The 19,335-nt window shown below is 43.0% G+C and overlaps 1 protein-coding gene and 1 long non-coding RNA gene across 4 annotated transcripts in view; one reads left to right on the top strand and one right to left on the bottom strand.

The window, feature by feature from the left end:
- Positions 1-487, bottom strand: part of EGFR (epidermal growth factor receptor) — a 158,194-nt gene extending 157,707 nt beyond the window's left edge. Inside the window, exon 1 of one of the 2 annotated variants that reach the window (XM_038128769.1) lies at positions 42-487. In XM_038128769.1, the coding sequence (XP_037984697.1) occupies positions 42-147 (106 nt within the window). In that variant the 5' untranslated portion in view covers positions 148-487. The remainder of the gene's footprint in view (positions 1-41) is intronic. The other variant, XM_038128767.1, reaches the window with a different exon arrangement.
- Positions 488-579: 92 nt separating this feature from the next.
- LOC119697698 lies at positions 580-12,952 on the top strand. Of its 2 annotated transcripts, XR_005255907.1 has the most exons (4): positions 1,393-1,512; positions 8,652-8,865; positions 10,257-10,396; positions 11,473-12,952. It is a non-coding gene; the product is annotated as an uncharacterized LOC119697698 (long non-coding RNA). The 2 variants fall into 2 exon arrangements; XR_005255906.1 differs by lacking the exons at positions 8,652-8,865; positions 10,257-10,396; positions 11,473-12,952 and adding exons at positions 580-657; positions 4,392-5,264 and having other exon boundaries at positions 1,468-1,512.
- The last annotated feature ends 6,383 nt before the right edge of the window (positions 12,953-19,335 follow it).

The raw sequence follows: 19,335 nt of genomic DNA, 5'->3' as shown, positions 1-19,335 counted from the left end.
GGGCGGCGGGACCCCCGCGCCCTCGCCCCCCGCCCCCCTACCTTTCTTTCCCTCCACGGCGAGGCAGAGAGCGAGGCGCCCCAGCAGCAGCACCAGGACAGCGGCGCCGCGGGGCCCGGCGGCAGCGAGGGGGCTGCGGCCGCCCATGCTGCGGGACCGCCGCTCCCTCGGCGGAGTGGGTGCGGGCTCGGACGGGACGGGCGCACGGATGATTCCGCGGAGTCGCTCCTGCTCCCCTCTGCTCTTCTCCGGCGGCAGCGATCAGCTCCTCTCCGGCGCTCTGCCCTGCGCGGCTCCGAGCAGCATGCTGGAGGGGCGGCCGTCGAGGTCTGCGCGCACACGTGCGTGCCCCGCTGCGGGCGGGCTGCTGCCTTCCTCCTCCTCCTCCTCCTCCTCCCACCTCTGCTCCTCCTGCTACAGGCGGCGGCGGGTGCACAAGGGTTTGCGGAGCGGCTGGAGCCGGCTGTGGGACGGGGTGCGCCCGGCTGCGCTCTCCACTCGGTCGCGGAGCGCAGGGGCTCCCTCTGGGGACGCCAAGGAGGAGGAGGATGGGGAGGGAGCAAGGAGGAGAGGGGAGGAGAAACCAGCAGCGCCGTCCCCGCCGAGGTGGAGAAGGGGCGGGCCCCCCACCTGTCCCGGAATATAGGATGAGAGGAGGTGGGAGCGAGGAAGAGATAGTTTAGTCGTTCCTCCTTGCTCGGGAGGGTGTGTATGTGTGGATTTTCTACTTCCCGGCAGTTTCTGCCCCGCAGCTGCCAAAGGCATGAGCGTGCATTTGCGACACCGCTCGCAAAGAAGCGGCGTGGCCCTAACGCAGCTTCTGCCCTCCCGTGTGCTCCCGCCCGGGAATGGTGGGGGGGAACAGAGGGTGACAGCGGTGCGGGTGTCCCGGGGGAGGCTGCAGCAGAAGCGCTGTCCCGTCCCGTTCCTCAGGGAGAGCTGTCCCGTCGCAGCGCCAGGGAGAGGAGTGCGGGCTAGGGAGAGCTGAGGCTTTTCACTGGGGAGCAGCGAAGCCGCTCCGGAGGTTGGATCCACTCCCCAGGGGGGCGCATCGCCGGGGCTCCGGCTTTGTTTCTGCCCTCCCGAAATCTGCGGACCCCACTCGGCCTCTGCGAATAGTCCTGCTCTCGTTCTGGTCATTTCACTCCCAGTACTTGTAAGGCCAAGTGTGTGCGTGGAACGAAACAGCGCCGTTTTAATGCGTATTTAGCACAAGGATAACAGGGTCCATGTCTGCCCGTACCGCTTCAATTCCCCTGCCGCCAGCACTGAGAAAGTGCTCCCTTGCTCCGCGTAGCAAGTTAAGTAAGTTACTTAATAAACACGAAATAATACAAGTGTTCCTGAGGTGCTCCAAGTACATCCACAGACATTAACCAAAGAGTACCTGTATGGTACTCCTTTCGGTCAAGAGGAAAACCCAAGCTATTCAGGATTCATCAAAATATTCCTATGGTTTTTTAACAGGCTGTTTCTCTGGAAAGTGGGAGGAAGCACTGTCTTGTCACTCAGGTATGTAAATGGGACACAGACGTGCTATTTGTCTGGGCTGGGGTTTCTCCGAGTAAATCATGATTCAGCACTCAAACCTGCTGAACGCTGGTGGTAATTTCTTCATAAAGCTCTTCTGAGGGCTTAGGTTACACAGTCAATAGGATATGAAGACTTAAAACTGCTATGATTAAGTGGGATCTCCAGAACTAGAGCCGATAATGACATGAGGTTTGGGAAATTCCGTGCTAAATGTCTGTGTCTGCCACAGGGTACTGGAGCACAATAGATTGCAAAATAGTCACTGAGTGTACCTTGACTTTTCTCTGTTATGCATGTTTCTTTGAGAGATCCATCACCCTTCTCCTACCAGTCAAATTCCTCTCTAAAATTTTTTTTTCTGATAGTTTAACTAGCCGCTGTCCTAACTAGGCAAAGAAAACCAGCATCCCATTTACACATCCTAGCACAAAGCCCGGTGCCTGGCCACATGCCTTTAATCATTTATTAAGATGAGTTGCATTACAAGACAGCTTTCACATGCTGTAGCTGACATTCTGGTTCAATTATATTTTGTAAATAATGTGGAAGGTGTACTTTGAAGTAAACTCGGACATTAACAACATCCGAGGAACTCTATTCATGTGATTGGTTTCATGGCTGTAACTGAGGGCAGAACCTGAGCTTACAATATTAGTACAAATTTGCTTCAAAGATTCTCACACAGCGCAACTTCATAAAGACTATGTGTATATGGTTCATTTTCATTTATTTAGACAAATATGAGGATCTTTAAAAGTGAGAGAGACCCAGAAAAAAGAGATCAACTTCTAGGGAGGGAAGATTTGCAAAGCATCCTCAGCACACACTAATGATTACAGCTTGCATTATGATAAAGGAAATGCAATTAAGACAACCAAGAAATGAACTTCAAATCAGTTCTGTAGGTAAATAATAAATAAAAATGTGCCCCTAGACACACATACACTGGATATCAAGCTACCAATATAGAAGGTAATAGGGTTTTTTAAATCTAGAAAAAGAAAGGGTTCAAAGTGACAAATGAAAACCAAACTAAACATAGGAAAAAAAGAAAACATTTTTGCATGTGAATTCAGTGGAGAAACTGGTCCAAATCCTGTCCTAACATGCTGAAAAACAAATACTTGCTTTGCAGAATTTTTGTGATTCTACCTGATATACTGAGCAGGAACATTTCTGAGCAGGAACATTTCATACTTGCTTCACCCCCCTCCCCCATAATGTACTGCCCTGACATAAATATACATAAATTCAAGTATTCGATCCTGACTAAACACCTCCTTCATTGCTGACATGGTGAGCAAGGAGAGGACTAGGCAAATTCCCCTTTAATTTTTTTCCCACGCTGCAGCTACCCGCTACAGGAGACTCTCATCTGCTGCTGGCAGTGCAGTACTGCTGAAGGGGCTGCACAGCAAGCTGCTGTAAATTCTGTCCTCCCACCTTTGTGAGCACAAATGTGTTACTTTTGTGGCATTGTGCTCTGCTTGCCAAGGTCACGAGACACGTAAAGGAACTCTAAGACTGAAGTTTGAGAAGCTTACCACAGGCAGGAATTTCAGGCCTTTTTTACCCAACTGAGCAATTTCTGAAATGGTTTGAATTCAAACATGACATTTTCCCTAAACAGCTGGTCACATACCCAGTGCTGCTGCTTTGGTATAACTCCTTTGAAGCAAACATGAATTTTACCAATGGCATGCAATATTCATGTTGCAAAATTTTATTACTTATTACTGGCTGCATGTGTGCATGGATCAAAGGTCATGGAACAAAGGCCAACCTTTTGATCATCAATTTTTAAATTGATGATAACGAAAATGCTAAATGCAACATCTCTCTTCAGCTTTCTTTTGATTTGCTTGCTTTATAATATATATATATATATATGTATGTCTATATACACACACACACACATATGTATATACACACACATATATATATATCTATCTTGTCTTCTATATATTAAGCATAAACATGCTGACCTATGAAGTGAAATGAAGTGAAGATCATGTAATCTGGTAGTTCTTCCACATGAACATAGTTCTGGATTGCAAAATTTGACTCACCACCACTTGCCTGCTCTACTGAGCTGGTTACTTTGCCACACATGGAGAGAAGTAGCTGTAAGAAGGTGAAGAACTGATTTCCCTATCAGTGGAAAAAGCAGGATTGATTCTCCAATCTCTTCCACATTCCAAACAAAATAGAGTTTCAAAATCCTATCAAGAGTAAAAAAAAATCCCTGCTGCTGGATCCTTTCCTTACATGAAAATAAAAGAAGTGTTGCTTTTCATTATCCACCAAGAGTGGGTCAGCCTTTGTGCCTCAAAAAAATTTATCAGCAACCATTCCTCAATGGTAATACTGTTCTTCTCTGTGAGTTGTGAAAGTGGTTTTAAAGGGCAGGCCTTTTGCTGGAAGAGAAGAAATGACATAGAGACGAATTAACGGAGTTTCACAATCCGGTTTGCTCAGATTTTGCATGGTGTTTGAGATTGGCAGCATTGTATTTTGCATTGTAGTTTGTATTCTATGACTGCTCACTCAGGTTTTAAAGCAAGGGCTGAGATAAAAATTCATAGAGCTTTATGGCACTTTGCATGTTGAAAATATTGCACACACATTAAGTAATTTATCTTTGCAAATCTCCTGTAAAGCAGGTTAGTATCTATCATTTCCATTTTATAGATGTAAAATAATTTGCCTTGGGCGGAGCATTAGTGGTAAAGCTAGGGTTATCACTCAAGAGCTCTATTTAAACCTTGGATCATGCTATTTCTAGAGAGTGTGCCTGATGAAAATGGATGGATTTGTACACAAATTATCTTTCTCTCTTTGCTTAACACTGTTTACAGAATCACAGAATATGCTGAGTTGGATAGAACACATCAGGATCATCGAATCTAACTCCTGGCCTCGCACAGGACACCCCCAAGAGTCACACCATGTACCTGAGGGCATTGTCCAAACACTTCTTGAACTGTGCCAGGCTTGGGGCTGTGACCACTTCCCTGGGGAGCCTGTTCCAGTGCCCAGCCACCCTCTGGGGGAAGAACTTTTTCCCAGTATCTAACCCAAATCTTCCCTGACACAACTCCAAGCCAGTCCTTCAGGTCCTGTCACTGGTCACCACTGGTCACCACAAAGATATCAGTCTCTGCCCCTCCTCTTCTGTTCATGAGGAGATTTTAGCTGCAATGAGGTCTCCCCTCAGTCTCCTCGAGGTCGGACAGACCAAGTGACCTCAGCTGCTCCTCATACAGCTTCCCCTCATGGCCTTTTACCATCTTTGTTGCCCTCCTTTGGATGCTCTCTAATAGCTTTGTATCTTTATTACACTGTGGTATCCAAAACTGCTCCCAGCCCTCGAGGTGAGGTGGCCCCAGAGCAGAGCAGTACAGGACAATCCCCTCCCTTGCCCAGCTGATGATGCTGTGCCTGATGTATCCAGGACACGCTTGGCTGTCCTGACTGCCAGGGCACTGCTGACTCACATTCCACTGGCCATCAACCAGGACCCTCAGGTCCCTTTCCATGGCACTGCTTCCAGCACCTCATTCACCAGCCTGTCCATACCTCCCGGCTTGCCCCATCCCAGATGCAGAATGCAGCAGTTTGTTTGGTTTTTTTTTGTTTGTACAACAGCGCTTAAAAAGGACAACACCAACAAACACATGAGTGTTGAAATTAAGCCTTAAGTATAATAAATTGCACAGTCAATATTTCAACACATGACCAAGGTGTTATCTCAGGAGGGTTCCTGCATGTTCTTTAATTTTTTTTATATCTGCATTACATTTATCTATCATCTCAGTCACCAAGTTCACTGTGGTATTTTTCAGCAAAATTCTCTTAAATCAGGAACAGACTTTTAAAATTATTTAAACTCTCTTAGGGATTCACAGCACTAGCATGTACATTAATGAAAGTAGGCAGCAAAAAAAAAAGTTTAAAAATAAAACCTGTGTGGCTGTGATTTTTAGCACCCTAAGATTAATTGCATCCATTGCATGGAGAAAGTGTGAGCCATCTATTTTCTGAATTATGGCTTCTCATTGAAAAGACCTCCAAGTTTTGTCCAGTATAAAGCAGGGGAAAACATGGTTTTGTGCATTTTGATGAACATCTAAAGTAATTACAAGAGAAAAAAAGGTATGGCAAATTCTTTCAGTATTGAAGATAAACACAACAATTGATAAGATAAACTGAACAAGGTTATCAGGGTTTCATAGGAATAACCACACTGTATTGACAAAAGTATTCTGATTTACTCACTGTATAGTTGTTCTGTCCCCTCTAGCAAAATCTCTGCTGAACTCCTGGGGAATGTGGCACCTCCATTGCCACCCAGGAGATAATTTCAAAGGGTAGAATGCATTTCCTGCTTAAAAGCATCTGTCATTTTGTTGTTTGTAACTTCACATAGAGACTAGTGTGGTTTTTCACAAACTTCAACAAGTACCAAAACTAGGCATTTCTTACCTCAGGAAGTTTTGCAGTCTGTGAAGGTAAGGACATAAGGAGTGATACTATGATGGAATGAGCTATATTATATACAAAATCTTTGTTACTAAACAGCATAAGTTTCCTACATAAAAACAAGCTCCTGCTTTGTTTCTGCACTTTGTTGAGGTGACTTCTACCTGGATATTAGTATTCTTTCATTCAATCAGAAATCATACAACTCTGTAGGATTGCAGCAAATACAGTTTGAGCATGATGTCAATTAATGAGATGTCAGTGGAAGCAGAGCTAATCCAGAATCACAGAATGGGTCAGATTGGAAGGGATCACAGTGGGTCGCTCAGTCCAGTCTCTCTGCTCAAGCAGGCTCATCCTAGAGCAAATGACACAGTATTGCATCCAGATTGTTCTTGAATACTTCCAGTGAGGGAGACTCCACAACTTCTCTGAGCAATGTGTTGTGGGCAATCTGCTTGGTCATCTGCACAGTAAAGAAGTTCTTCCTCGTACACAGATAGAGTTTCCTGTGCATCAGTTTCTGCCCATTGCCTCTTGTCCTATTGCTGGGCACCACTGAAAAGAGCCTGGATCCATCCTCTTGACACCCTCCCTTCAGATATATACAAGCATTCATAAGGTCTCCTCTCATGGACATGGTTCATGGGCAGCTTGTTGTTCACCAGGACCCCCAGGGCCTTCTCCACAGAGCTCCTTTCCAGCAGGTCAACCCCCAGCCTGTGCCAGTGCATGGTGACACTGTCAGAGCACCCTGTATAGTTATTCAGGATGGGTGAGTAGTAATGCTGGGTGTCTGATTATGAACACTAATACTGCTAATTGCATTACTCTCACTGGCTGTTCCGCACTTTTTGCCCTTGCTCACCTAATTCCTGACTCACTGCATAGCCTGTCACAGCCCATGTATGTCCACAGTGACAAAGAGATGGGCACAACAAGGCATAAGCCTATACCATGAACTTTGACTCAGGAAGAGTAAAAGTGCCAAGAAGCCAAGCTCAGGTGAGGTGGTGGGCTTAGGTTGGTTGTGTTTATCCTGCACCTTCTCTTTCCCTTTCCTCTGCACTTTCCTCCTTCCCTTCCCTTCCTTTCCCTTCCCTTCCCTTCCCTTCCCTTCCCTTCCCTTCCCTTCCCTTCCCTTCCCTTCCCTTCCCTTCCCTTCCCTTCCCTTCCCTTCCCTTCCCTTCCCTTCCCTTCCCTTCCCTTCCCTTCCCTTCCCTTCCCTTCCCTTCCCTTCCCTTCCCTTCCCTTCCCTTCCCTTCCCTTCCCTTCCCTTCCCTTCCCTTCCCTCTTCCAGCTCCCACACCAAGTTCAATAGCACATGCAAATACTGCAAGTGGTTGCTCAAAATACTGTCTCCTTAGGTGTTGGTAGTGCTGAGGAATCTACGGCACAGAGAGAGTGAGGCAAGCTGCTAGCCCTGAGTAAAGGCACAAAGAATGTGAGTTGCATCAAGGGTGTGGCTAATGGGGGTTTCTTCAGATTCAGCCATCTCCTGCCGTTTGCATCCAAAGTGGACAAAGATAGGAATGATAAGACATTGCAACACTGTGATTCTTCTGAAAAAACTAAAGCAACCAGTCCTTACATAGGCTAGCAAATACAAAATAATTCAGGTTTCCTTTATATCCACTCCTTGTTTTGCAATATGGAGGTGTCTAACCTTAGCTGACTTTTCTACATGAATTCCTTTATGTTACTCAAATTAAAACTCTTTTAATTAAAAAAATTAGAAGATAGAGGCTGACTAAACAAGTAACTGTACAGGGCCATTCTCCGGTATTAAATGAATTGTCACAGAGTAGATTGTGTCCATCAAAATGTTAAAGTCTCTCAGCCTACAGACTGATGTTGTTGCATCCTATGAGGAGCACTCCTTGCCCTCTGCTGCCTCCTGAAATGAATTTGGAAGAGTACTAGCCATTCTAGCCTGGGACTGTTTGTATAAATGAATAACGCAGATGATCTAGCACAATGTGCAGGGAACACTCCCTGCACAATTGACCAACATGAACATGGTCATAGCTATTTCCCAACATTTTGAAGTCAGCAGTTCTGTTCCTTACTCATCCCAGTGCACACAGATTCAATAACTAAAGTATCTGAGTAGGTAAATTTTCCTTTCTAGCCAAAAAAAAAGCAGACATGATCGTCAGTTCTTTTCTCCCAGCCCTGTTAGTAAGTACCTTATGTTTATAGACACTTCCTTGCTTCTTCCTTCTCTGTGATCCCAGAAATATGCCACTGAAATAATTACCTTGCATTTTTTCCACAGGAAAACTAAGTCCACTAGCAAAGCTGTCACCGGAGAGAAGGGTTAAAGCATTTTTCTGTCATGTGTCATTTCTCTGCTTTGAGATTTTGTCCCCCAAGGGTTTTAACCACAGAGTAGATAATCATTTTTATTTAAAGCAAAACAAGTCATAATGCTTTATGAAAAATTCTATAATGTTTTATTCAGCACTGCATAGCTAAATAATAAAGACATGTGGCGAAGTCTGGTCAATTCAATCTGATGAATGTAACCTAAATCCCAGAGATATTGCAACTGCATTGAAACAAATTCCATAGGACATGGACAGGTAACCAGCTGATCTTTTTATCATACTTTTAATTTTCAAAATCTTTCTCAGGTGAAAGTTTTCTGCAGCATGTTGGAGACTGTCAACAAATGTGACTGAGCAGAAGAGCATCTTCTGGAAATCAGAGACGTCACAAAGTGCTCAAATTTCCAGCAATGGCATCTTTCTTTTCTAATGAGGAGGAGCCAATGTAAATGCCCCTGAGGAAAGCCTTAAGGCAGTTTAGCCAACATAGCAGGGTACAATATTAAAGACTGAGATTTGGGTAAGTGACTTGGAGTTGGAGGCCTGGATTTGTGAATTAAAACAGCTGCAACATAAGCTCTATCATTGTCACTGCATGTGTTTCTGGGCATTGCAGTTCAGACTGCCTCTTGTGATCCTGTGGACTGAATATCCACTACTCTTTGGGGTATGCTACATATGCCCCAGGAGCACATGTTTCAGCTTAGCTCTTTTTGGAAAAAACACAGGTTTTGCACCCAAAGCCCATGGAATGAGGAGGATCAGCCTCAGAAGCACACTCCAGATCCATACCAAAATGCTTTTACAGATGTTTGCTCACAATCTGCAGTTTCCAGAAAAAAAAAAAAAAAGAAAAAGAGAAGCAATAAAATATTTTTCTCCCTACAGAAGTAAGTATTTTAATCTTTAGAAGGCAAGACAAGACTTAGAACTTCAGTCTTTGAGGTTTCCAAACTGGGCTGACCCCAAACCCAGAACATAAACAGACCCAGTCTTTTATGGGTTACCTAGAAAACCACTTGATATGAAAATGGCAATGGGTTGAGAATGCCAAGCACTTCCCATTACCCTGTGATACTGCAAGGTAAACATACATAGGACTTGGAATGAAAAGAACAGGCTAAAAGCAGCCAGGCAGCTCTTCAGGGAGCCATTACAGGGGCACACACCAGCAGGCAGGCAGGGTGGGAACCAGGGCTGGCCACTGCATCCACAGAAATAAGGTGCTGCAACTCAGGACGAAGTTAGTTAGTCCACAAAACAGATAATCAAGAGCTGACATCCTATTTTAGGTGCTGTCTAAACATGGCTACAAAAAGGGGGTTGTGAATGGCCACCTGAATGCTCTGAGCTTTTTCTTCCTTCCTGTTTGTAGCATGGTCCCCAACACACCTCAGCATATCTATTTGATCTCAGTTCTCTGGTATTTACTTTTGAGCTCCCAACAGCTTTGATGGCAGTACTCCCTTTCTGTTCAGACAGATGAGCAATTCTTTGGGCATTTCAGTAAACCTTCCAGAGGTAATTAAGATACGGCTGTCTCTGTAGCTTCCTCTTCTCCAAACTCAGAGTTAGTCCTTAAAATCCTCATGTGACTTGACAGCGAGAGGATGTGAACCTATAATCAATTCCATGTGCACGCTCCCACCTCCATCGGACCCCAGCTACCAGTGTGTGATATCCTGCACTGCTGGCAAGAGCACAATATCCTGGTGTAATAGAAAGCATACCATAAAAGAGCCCAGGGATATATGAGGATAAAGAGACCTGCCTCCTGCCAATATTTTTTTTTCCGAAACAGTTTAGATTGGATAGGTTATTTCACATTCTCCATCATCCCATCTTCATAAGCAGCTCCCCAAACTTACAAGCTCCTCGTCATTTGATTTCATGCATTACTTCCTTTCCCAGCCACTTCTGCAGAATTAGAGACCCAATTCATTTAAAAAATGAGATCCAGTGCAAGAGCATTAACTTTTCCAGACCTGCTTCCTTCCTGACCTCACTGCTTATTCGACTGTAAAACAACTGATGCTGCAGTTTTCAAAGAGGTGAGTGTGGACCACAATTTCTATTCCCAGTCTGTGGGAGTGGGAAAGTGACTTCGGCATAAATACATGCAATTTGATACTTTAGATATATTTTAAACCAGCTCTTTTTTCTTTAAGCCTAATTTCCTCTGAAGATAGAAATTTATCACCAATGACTCAAGCTTCCTCAAGGTTTTATCAATTTAAACCTCAATAATGTTCTTCCTTCATAGGTTCATGCTACATTGCCTAGCCCTTGCTTATTCAGCCAGCACTTGCTCATGCAAACCAATACTTTGGCTTTTCTGGCTTATTTGTGGGACTGCTTTTTCATTGTGTGCCTTGCTCAATCTATTAATTTGAGATGAGGGTCTTGTGGGAATTTATAAGTCTGCAAATGGATGAGCTGTTTAAAATCTTGCCTTTTTTCTGTATGGTTGTGGAATACAGAAATGCTTCTTCTCCTACATGGAGCAGGCAACAAATGCCTGGAGCTCCCAGCAGTGGAACTATTGGAGACTGTTTTTCTACAAATGATTTTGCTTTCTCCCTTTGCTTTCTGTGATCTGCAGTACACTCCTGTGCCCTCCAACACCAGCTGGATTAGAGGCAGCTGGTACGGAGATGTATCCATGGTATTTGGCCACATGGGCTGATGGTGATGCTTCAGCATCTCCTCTTTACCTACCACCTGATTTCACAAGGCTTGGGAGGTCCTTGCTCTTCCATGGTATTTGGTTAAAATTAGTTAACAGGAATGGGGATCAATAGATGCAATGACTGAATGCATCTTTCTTCCAAACTAAAAAATCAGGGGCTGGCAAGAAGCTGTGATTGTGTGACTTGAAACAGCTGAAATGTGTCCTTGATGTCCTTTCTAGCACCTCAGGAATAATGACAGGTTTAGAGAGTGCAACTCTGTGACCTTATTTGAATTGGAGCGCACTGCAGTGTGTCTGAACAGCTCTCTCCAGGCTTTTTTTGGTAAATTTAAAGAGACTATATCAGGACATCAATGTGGTCCAAGGTTACCAGAGTTCTTACGGCTCATGGCAGAGGCACATGTGCTCCATGATTCTGATGTTTGTCATTCACAGATCTGCTCCTGACCTTTTTTTTATCTCTGCATCTCACCCTGAAGCTAACATAAAGTGCAACAGAAGCCAGATCTACCTGAGCAAGCCCACACAGAAGTCAGAGGGCTTCCTTGGAGAGTTGGCTGCTGGCTCACAAGGACTTCCCTCAGGAAAGGAAAATAAGAAGGTTGTGTTTGTTTCGCACTTTCTCGAGAACCAGAAGACTGACCATAAGGAAACAAAAGTCTTATCTGAGCATGGAGAAGGAAGTAAGGGGAAATAAGAATTACAATGAAAAAGGCTCAAAACCTCACAATTTCTATGTGTGGCCTGAAAAATAAGGTGCTGAAGTAGAAGTCAGAGCTTCAAAAGCTGGAAGTCTGTGTAAGACCAACCTTCCCTATGTAAAATGGGGATAACAAGTAGCACAAACACCTAGAGAATTTTTAAGAATAGCAACTTAATAACCACATGGTACTTGACATCCAGGGAGAGCTTCAGGAATGCTAAATATTCTTAAAATCTTGACATTCCACAATGATTTTGGTTTGATGTCTGCAAAGGGGTGTTTTCTGTTTCAGGGACCAGCTGCACTCTCACTTCTTAAGTGAAGGTTCTTCCCTGAAATAGAAAGAGATCCAGGTTGATGGGATGCAACAGTGCCATTGCTGCTCTGTTCACTCTTAATTACTGGTGTGGTGACAAGAGCAGTATGAATCAAGTCAGTCCAGCCAGGAGATCTTACCACAGGCTGGTTAACCTCTACATTAATATGAACATCTGACACTACATTTTCTAGAAGGCATTAAAACAAGGGTAAAACCTTGGGGGAGGCCACTAGCTTGTATGTATGGGTCAAGGTGGGGGGAACAGAGGCCCTGAGCAGGAAGCTCCATGGCTTGAACTGGTTCAACCCTCCCTTTTGCCTGTGATGTGGAGCCCACTCAGACTTGGAGCCCAGTGTGAAGGAGGGCAATGAACTCAGGTGGGGTTTGCTGCATAGTGGTTGCATATGTGCCTCTAGGCAGGTCCAAAGCACAAAAAAAAAAAAAAATACACTGCTCTTGGTAATCAGAGTGGAATGATGTATTTGCTTTCTTTCCATTTTAAAACAGAAATCCAGCCTGAGTATTTTAAATAGCTGCATTTCTCTAGGAAAGGCATTTGTTTACTTAAGTGCCTGTAAAATTTGTCAGAACAAGAGTATGGGAAATAGAAAGACTCATGTTACTCACAGAACAAGTATAACAAGTTCTGCAAGTTCTCTTCCAATGTTTCACCAATTCACTCTGCTCAAAACTGGCAGATTAGACTTCATCCTAAACACAGTGGAGAGATTTTCTTTAGTTTACGAATTAGATGCTTCAGCGTCTTTATAAATCTGGGCCTAACACATATAACTACCTCCCACCCAAATAGCAATGGCATTGCTAACAGGCTCCAGTTTTGCTGGAGACAGGGCCAGGATATTGAGAAACTTTCTCTGCTGACACTTGGCCCAGAAGAGCAGAAGTCACTGGCCATCTCCTGCAGGACCCATAGCCCACACTCTGCAAGAACCTTATTTTACCAAAGCTGTGCATTTCCCCTCAGTGCCAAGCTTTGCTGGGAAGGACATTGCCACAGGGTGTGGTGATGCATGTGAGCAATTTATAAAAGAGCTCAAGTTCATTGAGGGATGTTAAATACTGGGGCACAAACACAATTGTTGACTTAGGAAAGGTATAACACCGCAGCAGCAATTGGGATTGCTTGGGATGGAGAAAGAGAGGTGTCGTGGAAACACTGATTTGAGTTTGACACAGTACAGCCTATTTCCCCTTAATTAAGCAAGCAGAAGTAGAAGTCCTTAGGCACTGTTCTCCAGCTTTTAAGGCATTTACATATACAGAACATCTCTCCTTCCCTTGGGGAGTGAACGGCCTTTATCCACCACAACTGGAGCTATTTTTAAACAGCAGAGAAGGCTTTTCCAGTGTCAACTCATGTGCTGCTCTCTCCCTGAGCTCATAGAATGGGACACATATTCTGTCTAGCCACTAAAAATACTTGTGGAATGTTGGATGTATATGGACTGACAGATCTCTCAGACGTCCACAGAGTTGGGTGATAATTTGGGTTGAGTTCCCTTGATTTGGCTTTGATACCAGGCTTCTGCCTATGTGTTTCTGGCTGTTGACTTTATTCCCACATGACACAAACCTGCTCAGGATCTGTGGGATTACATCAACCCAGAGGTACAGGATGGGAAGATACCCTAATATTTGTCCCTAATGCTACAAGGAAAGGCTCTAAAGCTTAACCATGTGTTGAGTAACTGCTTAATTTCACTAGGAGCTCCCCTGATCTCCAAGGCATTACTCATGGAAGAGGGACTTTTTATCATGAGTAAAGGCTTTGGAATCCTGCCTCTAGTGTGGAACACTGGGTAGCCACACTGGGTATGTAAATCTCTGCTTTGTACGATATGTGCATAACATTAGGAAAACACCACATAACAAAGAGCAAAATAAGGAAGGCATGTTCAACACCTCAGTCTGCATTCAAGCTGCTGATTTACAGAGCCAAGGGACAAGCTCTTCTTGATCTTATGTTCCAACAAATTGCAGAAACAAGATGCTGACAAGTTATCTAAGGAATGTGGTCCTCGAAGTACTTATCAAACCTGTCCATAAGTCCATCCATGTGGAGAGGCATTGCAATTTTGGACAGCACTAAGAAAAGAGCCCAGCCTCCATAGGCACATGTGTGGATTCCACAGATTCTAGAGAAGTCTCACAAAAGATGAGGATACTCAGGACCATGAGCATTTGTGGCATGACCTTCCTTAATCTCAAGCAGCAGATTCCCCAAAATAATTTACAATGACAGAGAAGGAAAGGTGATAGCATTTGATCTTTTGCTTGCTGTGGAAAAGCAGAGCATATTGTAGTACAGAAAGCACATTTTCCACTCTGCCTGTCTGCTAATACCACTATAAGAAATCAAATTCATCAAATTGTAGCCTCTTGAATCATGTATTTAACTGACCTTGCAGGGAAGGCAGAAAGGGAAGGAGAAGGAATGGAGTTTGTTTCAAGTTTGTCCTCATGACATAAATAAATAAAAAGAGGGAAAAAACCTCTTTTGGTTATTTTTGCTGTAATAGAATGGTGTTCAATGACTACACAGCACTGACACAGGTAAATGTTAAAATTCTCTCATGTCATATATGACAAAAATACACATAGATTCTTTGACTGCTTTAGTTTCATATATGGCTTGCAATCCACAATCTACAATGAGATGTGAGAATGTGGTTAAGAGTTGAGAAATGAATAAAAAAACCCAAACATGTTATTCTAATAAGCAAATTCTGCAATCTACACCATATTATCTCACTAACTCCACTTGAAATTAAACAACATCCAGTGTGAATTATCTACTCAGTTCCTGTCTTATACAGAGGTGTCAACAAGAGGGCACAAGCTGATTTTTATGATGTGAATCAGGTCTGGTGGAAACTATTACTTCTTAAATTTCAGCAATGGGTTGGCCTGATAGATGGTATAAAATAAAGACTATCCCTGCCCTAGGGGGTTGCAGTCTAAAAAAAGACCAAAGGAAAGTATTTGGCTCTTGCAAAGTGATTTATTCAATTGGTTCTCTGAGTTTATAGGCTTCTTTGAAGGTGGGCACATTTGTTATGTAAATTCTAGTTTCTGTGAGAATGACATAATAGGCCATGCTGATGTATGCTGATTCCAGAAATTGTATTTGGTTTAAAAATTTGAAAAAAATTTCCTGTCTGTTCAGACATTTTGAAGTTGAAATGATTTAATGTATTGGTTAAGAGTAAATTTTATTTCTAGACTTCTTTGAATAATGTGGATAAATAAAACATCTTATGTACAGAATGTGTCACTTCCAGAAGTACTTCTTTCTACACTTTTGTTTTAGGGAAAAATTTTGGGGAAAAAAATGTTGCGAAGCAAAAATATTCCAAACCTGAAAGCTGCAAAACAGTCTGTTGTTCAGTAAACTCTGCCACAATAAAAGTAATAATTTCAAGAAAGAGTGATAACTGTGAACAAACTCACAGCAAAGCTAAGGGCTGGACTAATTGTTGGATCAGGTAATCTGCAGGACTCTGATTTCATGTTGGAGGTCATAATTGGGTCCCTGACCACCTGCTTTGGTCACTGGAAATGAATGCAGCTAGACTTGGCAGACATTTGCTGAAGGATGTACTGAGTGCTCTTGTTAGCAGTTAATTGCTGTTCAGGCTTAAATCAGTGTAAACTGGTGCTGAGCTTAAGTCTTGCTGTCGGTAACACCAGAAGTAGCAAAGGCTCTTAGGTGAAGAAATAGAGTTTCCTCTCCTTTGTCACGGGTCTGTCCGAAGCACAACAGCATGAATGCATGTTAGATAATCTACAATTCAGAATGCCTCCTACATGGAAGAGGCAAAAAAAGTAACATGGCTTAGTAGAGTCTGCAGGCTTTGGGTCAGAAACCTGGTGCCCCAGTGCATGTCTCTGCTCTGCATCCTCCAGCAAAGGGCATAACCTCCGACCCTGCACTTCGCTTTCTTTCGATAATGATATCTACTCTCTTTTTAAAAAATGTTTTAAAATATACATGTAAGATAGGTTGGATCATTACAGAGCAAGCACACAAACAAATATACACACACCCAGACAAGCCATAGTGATACATAAAATGCAGACACTCCCATGCAGAGAAATGTACTGATGACCTTAGGCTAATGACTGGAGTCTGGGTGGTACTGCTGGCATTTGCAGAGCACACACTCAAATAGCTGTGCAGGTCTGCGCAGGCAGCCAGAGAGCCTTTTTGCATGAGGCTGGCTAGCGTGGATGTTCCCAGGCATGCTGAGCCATTTGGGGTAGCTGGCAGCTGCTGGGATGCTGCTGGGCAGGCAGCTCTGCTGGCTCTTCTCTAGCCTCAGAGGGCAGAGCTCATACTCACAAGGAAGGGAAGGGGAGAACAGTTCCCACTTTTTAGAGAGTTGGGGGTTTTATTTGCTTATTTATCAAAGCTGCTATTTAATTTAAAGCCCATATGTACTTATCAGGAGCCTTGCTAGATCAAATGTGGTGCAGCTGGTGGTGAAGCCTCAGAAGTGTCTCTCATTCAACATTTCCCACACTGGAGAAGGGCCTGGTCTCTCCCGCATAGTTTACAACTGCAGTGTTTGGAAGTGTGGAAAGGAAAAGCTTTGGGAGGAGCAAGAAAAGAAAAGGAAAATCAGTTGTGGAGAATTTCTAGTTCCCCAGTTTTAAGTGCAATTTTGAAGCAATCAGAAATGGCTCATTCTAGATGGGCCCACACATTGTAATTTTTGAACTTCCAGAGCCCTCCCACAGGATATCAGGTTATTAATATATTTTACCAGAAACAAATTTCACAAGTATACAATATTTTCAGTACACAGCACTGCACCTCGCTCTGGTGAAAGGTTAAGCCAAGCAATAACTTCTTCACTGTCTGTCAGCTTCAAGTCTTACAGCAGCTCATGTGTGGTTCACAAATGAGTCTTGTTTCATGTATTGCTTGCCAGATCACCTATGAACTTGTGAAGTGGAACTGTTGTTCCTTAAAAGAAAAAGCTCTAGTGATGCTCCTGCTCTCTGTGAATGGAGCCTTTCCTCCAAACTTCGTGCAGGGTTCCTGTCCAGTCTGGAGCAGGGTATTTCAAGCTGTCCTTGCCAAGCCCATTAGCACATGCTGAACAGCACCAGTCAAATTACTGCATCCACAGTGTTCTGGTTAGAATCATAAGCTGAAGTTTACTCCATCCCAGGAGGAAGAGGCTTACCACACACTGCTCCCCTTAATCTAAGATCTTGCCCAGATACAAGTTCAGTCACATGTGAACAGCACTGTTAGTGAACCAAGAGTATGCGAAACTTTGGACCCGTCCTAGCTCATAAACAGGGCTCAAGTTCAGTAGTTATTCAGAAGCTGTTTATAGCAGTTCTGTACAATCAAACCAAAACCAAAAGCACGCCAACAATGATTGATGCGTGAACTCAAGCACCTCAGCATGATTTTGGCTGTTCCATAACCAAACAAACGAGTCTAATGTCTCATTGTGTGTATTCAAACAAGATGCTACTCTGCAAGCTCCCAGGTTGCATTTGACCCTGAATAAAACTGCTTTATCAGGCAATGCAATCCGAAGTGTACTTATAGGAGACTTACAGTGTTTCATATGCAGGCAAATAACTTTATCACCCTTGACTTGCTCTATTGCTTTGTCTTTCAACACATTAGACATTACGGGATCTTCCTAAGTTTCTGCCCCAGCAGCACCTCCTTCCCTGCTACTACTAACCCTTCAGGCACTTCTACTAGTTTGGTGACTGCTAGTTCCCAAAAATAAAAGATTCTTTTAACCTGGCATCTGAGACGAAACAGTCTTGTTGGATACTTGACAGTCCCCTCAGAGAGAGATAAATGTTTTGTAGTGAAAGAGATTTCCAATAAACTTCTCATCCTCTTCAAACCATAGAAAAGAAAAAGAAATAGATTTAAATAATGTATTAGATTAATTCAGGATTTCTACATATTTCTTCAATGAAGCAGATTAATAGCAAATTAGGTTTCTTTAGTTCATCTGTTCTTGGTACTACTCCCTTTCCTACTCTCAAGATAGTAATGAATTTTATAGATCTGTCAGAATTGCTCAACAAATGTTTGTAATAGTTAAGACACATTCCACTTCCAAAAGCTCTTTGAGGCAAAGGCTGCTCTTCATTTTTTGATGCTTGATACTCTGTATTTGGCCAGCATGATTCAGCAGGGGAACATGACTTCTATTCCCTGAATGGATGACTCAGTCTGTACATACAAAAACAGTGCCTGAAGAGCACACAGCACATTGCATGCAGAAAAAGATAAGGAAAAGAGAATCCTCTAAGACATGTTAAACATCCTCATGTTTAATATGTCTAATCTGCATTAGACATATTAAATATGCTCTCTAGATATTATTGGCTTTTTCTAGACAGGAATATAAATAGTCATAATTTTAAGGGAAAAAAGTAATCAAATTCACCAACAGTTCTTATACTCACCTTGGCACAAAATAATTTCCTGTTCTTTTGGGTTTTGGGATTGGTTTATTGGTTTGTGCTTTGTTTTTGGTGTGGGTTTTTTTTTGTTTGGTTTTTTTTTTTTTTTTTTTGGTGTTTTTATTTTTTTTTTTTTTCGTAAATGTATTTAATAAATTGATTAGTGCTTGTGTCTGGAGAAATAACACTCCCCTCAAATATTCCTGTGTTCAAATGTGATAACTAGTCAAGTTGCTTGATGCACTCTTAGAAGAAATCAGATGGTGACCATGGTACAAAGAGCATAAGGAGACAGGGCACAACCACTATCTTGCAAGAAGTCAAGTAAAATTGACTTAGCAAACATGCTTGCCAAGAATAAAAACAAACATTCCCAAATGACATCAGACCCAGTGCTAAGACCACAAACTTCAAGAGATGGGATGACTGCAGCGACCCTCAGTGTACAGAGGCTTTCCCCACTAAACATCTTGACAGAAGACTTGCTCTTAGAACAGTTCACATGGGGCTTTATGGAAACTGCCTTTATGGAACACTCAAGAAAGCTTTCCCCAGTTTCTCACTCCAGAAGCAATAGATGTTCATGGAAGCATAGCTTTAAGTCTGTAGAAATGCTTGACCGACATGTGCTGTATTTTCATATTTTGGTTTTATAGATGCTGGAAAATGAAAAGACACAGAAAAAAAAGGACTAAAGCTGGTATTTTTTTCAGTCCAATGTGACTGTTACTAGGAGTTCCTAATTTTATTCTGTTCACTGCCTAGATATAATAGCCAGAGATCAGGGAAAAAGCCATCTGAGGAA

The sequence above is a fragment of the Motacilla alba genome, chromosome 2 (genome assembly GCF_015832195.1).
Source record: "Motacilla alba alba isolate MOTALB_02 chromosome 2, Motacilla_alba_V1.0_pri, whole genome shotgun sequence".
NCBI classification, from domain to species: Eukaryota; Metazoa; Chordata; class Aves; order Passeriformes; family Motacillidae; genus Motacilla; species Motacilla alba.
This window is presented reverse-complemented; position numbering and strand designations above follow the sequence as displayed.